We start from the raw sequence: 6,000 nt of genomic DNA, 5'->3' as shown, positions 1-6,000 counted from the left end.
GCTAAACCCTGAGCATGTGGGCAAGACTCACCAGCCAGCACCCAGGAAGGAATTCTCTGCAGTAACTCAGATCCCATCCCATCCAACATCCCCTCACAGACCATTCAGGTGCTGAACTCTACAGAATTCATACCGGGGCCACGGTTGGTATTATCTTTTATAACCATCACTCCAGCTTTAGCATTCACCAGGCCTGAATCTCCTGTGATTGGTAGAAGAGCCGCCTGCATTGCATTACTTCATGATCTGCAATCTCAGGAAGGAAGCAAGACAGAAAGGGACCCCTACTGCCCAAGGCCCCTCTTCTGCCTTGGCAGTGATGTTCCTGGGGCACGGGTTTCCTTCTTCCCACCCCTCCACTGACAGCTGCAGGGCTGAGGGAGGCGAGAAAGAAATAATCCTCTAGAACCTCAGCCATGACGCCCATGGGCAGAACAAGAGAAAAGGGACTCCAGCCTCTGCATCTTTCTTCCACCTTCGCCAGCAGAGGCCCCTATTCTCAAGCTTCCATTTCCCCCTGACAATGCTACTTTACATCAGGGTGGATTCATCAGCTAATGCGTGTTCGCAAAACGTTACTGCAGAAGATATCAAATGTAAGACTCCTGCTGTTCCTGCAATGGAACAATATTTAACACTCCAAGCAGTCTTATGACAGCTGCAGCAGCTAAAAACACATAAGGGCTATCCCAAAGATACAGTAAGAAAGACTGAAAATAACTCTTCACATGGTTTGTAATTTCCTTACCATTACTGGGCAGGGAGAGCAGCCAAATGGTTGGTAGATACTTCCTCTCTTCATAGCATGGGGTTCTTTATTTATCTTCAGAGATGAGTATCAAACAGTGGTGCACATACAGAACAGGGATCTTGCCTCTCTGATCCTGATAAGAGAGACAAGAGCAAAGGCAGAGCAAGGTTCTTGGGGTGAAAGCACGCACACAAACAATTTGTGCTGGTGTAGAAAGAGGACAGCTATGAAAAGCAAAAGACAAACAGGCGCTTGTTCTCAGGCACGCACAGGGCTCAGTCAGTACCCTTGCTTCCCACACTCTACGCGAAACTGCTAGCCATTTCACACACCTTACCTCTGTCTTTGTTCCCTGCAGGTGATTACTGCAACCTTCCCTTGTACATGAAATCAGAAGCGTTCTTCCGCAAGCCTGACATCCACGATCCTTCTCCAGTGGTCCCGCCCAGGGAAGCCTCCATCCGAAACCTAGCTAGGGCTTATCACACGCAAGCGAGGCATATGACGCTAGACCCAGGCAGCAAGCCTTTGGGCCTGCCGCAGCCGGGCTCCTCCACAACTACTTTACCTCAGAGAACTCTCACCATGCCTGTCTCGGCAAACTCCGCTTCTGCTTCTACAGCTGCTGCTTCCGCTCCTGCCACCGATCCCACAGCTACCACCATTGATGAGCCACGCATGCCCACACACACCAAAATGGGAGGCTCGAGAGACTCTCTACTAGAAATGAGCACATCTGGTATAGGGAGATCTCAAAAACAAGGGGCTGGAGCATACTCCAAATCCTACACTCTTGTGTAGGAAACTAGAAAACCAATTTAAAATAAACTGCTGGTTTCCTGCATTATTTATATTGAAATAAAATAAACTCTTGTACATAATGAACTCTTTTGTATAAATGAAACTATTTTCTTCTTCTCCAGAACTGAAAAAGAAACCAGGGCACAAAGAATTTGATGTTACAGATTTTAAAAAAAAATATATATATGTGATCTTATATATATATTTCACTTCATTTTGAAAGGGGCACAAAAAGACTCAACAATTTTTTTTCCCTGATATTATTGGTGGTTTTGAAAAGCAAATTCTTGAAGACATTGCATGCTGTTTACTGTTCTGAAAACAACAGGAGTTACTTTGATTTGCAAATGCTTATGTGTTAAAACCTTTTTCTATGAAAAAACCCAGCGCTGTGTGCAATAAAAGTTATGTTTCTATGTTGGAGTTTTCCACTTGATTCAAGCCTCAGGACTGCAGTAGAAGCGGACTGGGTTGGGAGACGAGCTCAAAATAGCTGAGAGAAGGGTTTAGTGTTCCTGGCAGTTTGCACATCTGCCTAAAAACCATGGCTGTAAAATTTTAGCCAGGACACAAAGCCTGCAGGGAGGCATTGAATGGAGAGACACGAGCCAATCCATCACAGATCAGCAGGAGCCTCTTCCCCATCCCATGCTATCCAGAGGCCAAGTGTCAGGCCTCCTGGGGGCACCAGACATTGCGAGGGCGTACGCTTTCTTGCCTACCTTTTGTCTTGCTTCTCGGTAGTAGCTGTGACCCGGGAGCAGACATAGTGCCCCAGTGGCTCCGAGTCAGCCGGGCAGACTCACTGAGGAGGAAACCAGTGGCACTACAGTGAGGTGCAAGGACGCTGCTAGGAATGCACAAGCTGGCTATGGTCGGAGTCCTGCAAAGGCATGTGCCAGGGCAGCGGCCTATGACTTCAAGAGGACTCCAGTAGAAATGGTCCAAACTGGGTACAGGAGAACCTCAAAGATACAAACAAACACCAGAGTTACAGACTTACCAGGCAACCAGACGCCCTCTGGGACTGGAGTAACCAGGCAACAACAGACAGAGACACAAAGCAAATACTTCACTGCCTTGAGGCTTTAGCCCTGGTACTCAGGGCTTCAACAGGGGTGTTGGGGCTGCAGCAGGAGGGGGGCGTCATGGCTTCAGCCTCCCCAGGGGCCCCTAGACATGGGATGTGCCAGTTTCAGCCGCAGCATCAAAGCCCAGTGCTCCCCACCCCCAGCTGAAACCAGGAGTGCAGCAGTGGTGAGCCCCAAGCCCCAGCACTCCCCACAGGTCTAAAGCCCTGAGCCATGGGGCTCTCAAGGCTCAGAAGCCCTGACATCCACCTGACACTCCAAGTTCCATTGCTGAGGTTCTCCTTTGACACTAGAGGAGGTGCAGCGTGTGAAGTCAAGTGCTGTTCTAGCCTCCAGCTCTGAGTAGTGCTGGTGTGCACGACCCTCCCTGCCGACAGATCTGCTCTTCCAGAGGAAGGACTTGGACTCTCCCAAACCTTTGCCTTCTCCCAACAGGAGCGAGGGAGGTAGCTGGCTACAGCCATGAACGAGATGCCGAACAGAACACGTTCTTCATCAGAGAGAAAAGATGCAGATGGGATTATTACAGTACAGGAGAAGAGCTTTTTTTTTTTTTTAACTAAACTATAAATCCTGGCTACCATTAATTAGGAGACATTTTCTACATTTCCTTACACAGCCAATAGATTTTTAGTCTCTCTGTAGAACCTCATTTTCCAAGGGCAGTTTTGCTCTGAAACAGATTTGAGTGTAACAATTTAAATTCAATGCATAGGACAGTGGAGCTGGCTTCCTACAGAGAACATTCCAGCAGGATTTTAGATTCTGCTTTGGGACGGGTGCTGCTAACAGCTGGACAGACAGCCCTTTGGGAGCTGCCCACGGATAACTTGGAGCACGTGGGGTACTGGGTTTGGTTACAGGAGACATGGGTTGACGGGACCTGAAGGGAGATCCCCTTCACAGGTGGGGGCTTGGCCAGGATAGCTTGGGAAGCAGCCAGCCTGAGGACAGACTGAATCTGGAGGAAAAAAAAAAAAAAAAAAAAATAAATGGAGGATGCTCCAGGCACTCCAGCAGAGCCAGCAGGCACCACACCAAGCCCCACTGGAATGGCAGGCGTTTCAAGAGTTCCTGGAGGAGTAGGCCCATGGACAGCACCAGTTATTACAGACTCTGACAAGTCCCGCCACAGGGAAGGGAAGTTGAGGTGGGGCTGGGCCCAGGGAGGGTCCCAATGCCTTCGAACTGACTTTCAAAAGCACTGCTGCTGGTGTGGACTGGGGTTCAGAATTGTGGGCATACCGTTAGCCCTTACCTCTCAGGAGATGCCCAAATGCTTACCTGGCATTGAGCAAAGAACAGGCCAAGAACAATGAGGTGTTAAATGCTGTGATATTTAACCATGCAGGTTTGTGTCGGCAAAAATATAGGGGAGCCAGGTGGACATATGGGGTAAGTCCCAGAGCATTTGCACAGATTGGGACTGATTGGACCAACTATTGGCTGAGGCAAGATGTGGACATGGTCCTGGATGCTGAGATATGACGCAGAGCCTTCCACTAGGGTCTGGGGCAGGAGACACCAACCAGAGATGACAGAGGCAGCGGCAAAATTGGCCAAGGAGCGTTCCAAGATTTTACAAGAAAAGCAGCTTGTCCAACACCAGCAGGGGAAGGAGGCAGGTGAGATGCCTCAAGCAGTATGATCTGCAGGCGTGGGACAGGAAGAAAGGAAAGCCACGTGCCCAGACAGGCTACACCGTGCTAGCAGTGCTGGGGAAAGGGCACATCGAGTGGGTCAGCTCACTATGGAATGTGGTCTGGGGGAACTTTGTGGCTGGACTGGGGTGATTGATAAGAAGCTCTCAGAAGGGCTTGAGAACTATTCCGGTAGGGGTGGCTTGGCAACCGGAGATGAGGTTATTTCACTGAAGGCCAATTACTCACTCTTGCAGAACAGGCTGGTTACATCGTGATAGTTTTGGGAGGGGTGCATGCTCTAGAAATGGAGCATATACATGGGGAGAAAAAAGCCTTCTCCAGCAGCAGCATCCCAGTAGAAGTGTGTGGGAGGGTCAGGTCCCCCCCATCCTGTGGTTGTGGGGACTGATTGACTGGAACCCATTCCCTTTAAGGATGTGAAGAGAGGTATGCTGGAGACCACCCCCATGGATGGTAGGAGAAAAAGGGGTCAGCTTAGGACCCAGACCCACAAGCAGGGGGATATGAGTAAAAATCCTAGACTAATACCGACCAACCGGAAACACAGGGCCCAGGTGGGAAATGCTGGAGAAAAAGGGACCCGTACAAGGAAAAACCAAAGGAAGAGATGGGTCAAACCCCCCACTGGGGGCTGAGAGGAGGTAGATCCTGGAGGACTTAATAGCTAACAGGGAACAGAGACCACCCCGTGCCAGCTGGGAAAATGCCACCATGTGCTCTACAAAGGATGGGCAGACACAGGGCAACAAAGCCTGGATGCTGGTTAGATTTTACACTGAGACTAGTCACCTTCTGGTTCTCCCCATTAGACCAAGGCAGGAATGTTTATAAGCAAACTAACATAGTTTCACAATCTTTCTTTAAAAAAACATTTCTGCTACTATTGAACAGGTCTGAAACAAGGTAGAGGCACAAGTCCTAAGTGGAGGGCCCTTTAAACAAACACCCGTGCTATAGTCTGAGACCACATGTTCCTTTGAGGTGTGAAATTTCAACCCAGAACTGCAAATAAAAGAGACAAGAATACTCTCTGCTGTGTGACCAAGTGGGTTGGCAAAATAAAGAAAGGCACAAGACTAGACGGTCGTTTTTTTATTATCACATAGCTGGTACAAATCTCAGTCCTACATTCTAACAAGAATTCTCCATTGTACTTTCCCATGCAACTACAGGCCTTGGTATTGCACAGCTTTATCCAACCTGGATTGATTTCCACCACTAGAGACAGATGGGGAAATACCATAGCCCCAGTCCAGCCCCATTTACTGTCGCTGTGACAGGCATAGAGTTGTAGGAAATGACAAACCAGCATTTCAGGGGAGGGGAGAGTTGTCTAAAGGAAAGGACATCAAGTCAAACTGGCCAGTCTTTAACTCAACTCCCTATTGTTTCACCTGCCTTAAAACATGGGAGGTGCAAAACATTGAGTGAAAAAATCCAAGTTTGAAAGGACATGCATCTAGTGTGTGTCCCCGTTACCTTGTGTTTGTTTGTGCAGCAGCCAGCACAAGAGGCCCTGATCCTGGCCGAGTGCCTCCGCAATACAAGTAACAAAGACTCTATTAGGCTTTTGCTAGCTCTTGTTTTGTTTAACAACCCTCTGCACAGAGGAGCTGGAATCAGCTGTGCATTAACAGAGGGAGAACAAACTGTCACTAGCCCACGGCTTGGAACCAGTATGTAGGAGATCAGA

The 6,000-nt window shown here is 48.8% G+C and overlaps 1 protein-coding gene and 1 long non-coding RNA gene across 2 annotated transcripts in view; one reads left to right on the top strand and one right to left on the bottom strand.

The window, feature by feature from the left end:
* The window catches only part of LOC116834162 (uncharacterized), an 11,098-nt gene extending 9,702 nt beyond the window's left edge, over nucleotides 1-1,396 (bottom strand). Inside the window, exons 1-2 of the long non-coding RNA XR_012657207.1 lie at nucleotides 1,320-1,396; nucleotides 749-1,229 (exon numbers count right to left, since the gene is read on the bottom strand). This is a non-coding gene — a long non-coding RNA (uncharacterized LOC116834162). The remainder of the gene's footprint in view (nucleotides 1-748; nucleotides 1,230-1,319) is intronic.
* DSCAML1 (DS cell adhesion molecule like 1) overlaps nucleotides 1-1,968 on the top strand; it is a 323,770-nt gene extending 321,802 nt beyond the window's left edge. Inside the window, exon 33 of the mRNA XM_075073502.1 lies at nucleotides 1,110-1,968. Coding sequence (XP_074929603.1) covers nucleotides 1,110-1,552 — 443 coding nt within the window. The 3' untranslated portion in view covers nucleotides 1,553-1,968. The remainder of the gene's footprint in view (nucleotides 1-1,109) is intronic.
* Nucleotides 1,969-6,000: the final 4,032 nt, after the last annotated feature.

This window comes from Chelonoidis abingdonii, chromosome 18 (assembly GCF_003597395.2).
Source record: "Chelonoidis abingdonii isolate Lonesome George chromosome 18, CheloAbing_2.0, whole genome shotgun sequence".
NCBI classification, from domain to species: Eukaryota; Metazoa; Chordata; order Testudines; family Testudinidae; genus Chelonoidis; species Chelonoidis abingdonii.
The sequence above is the reverse complement of the archived record's forward strand: the minus strand, read 5'-3'. Positions and strand labels throughout refer to the sequence as shown.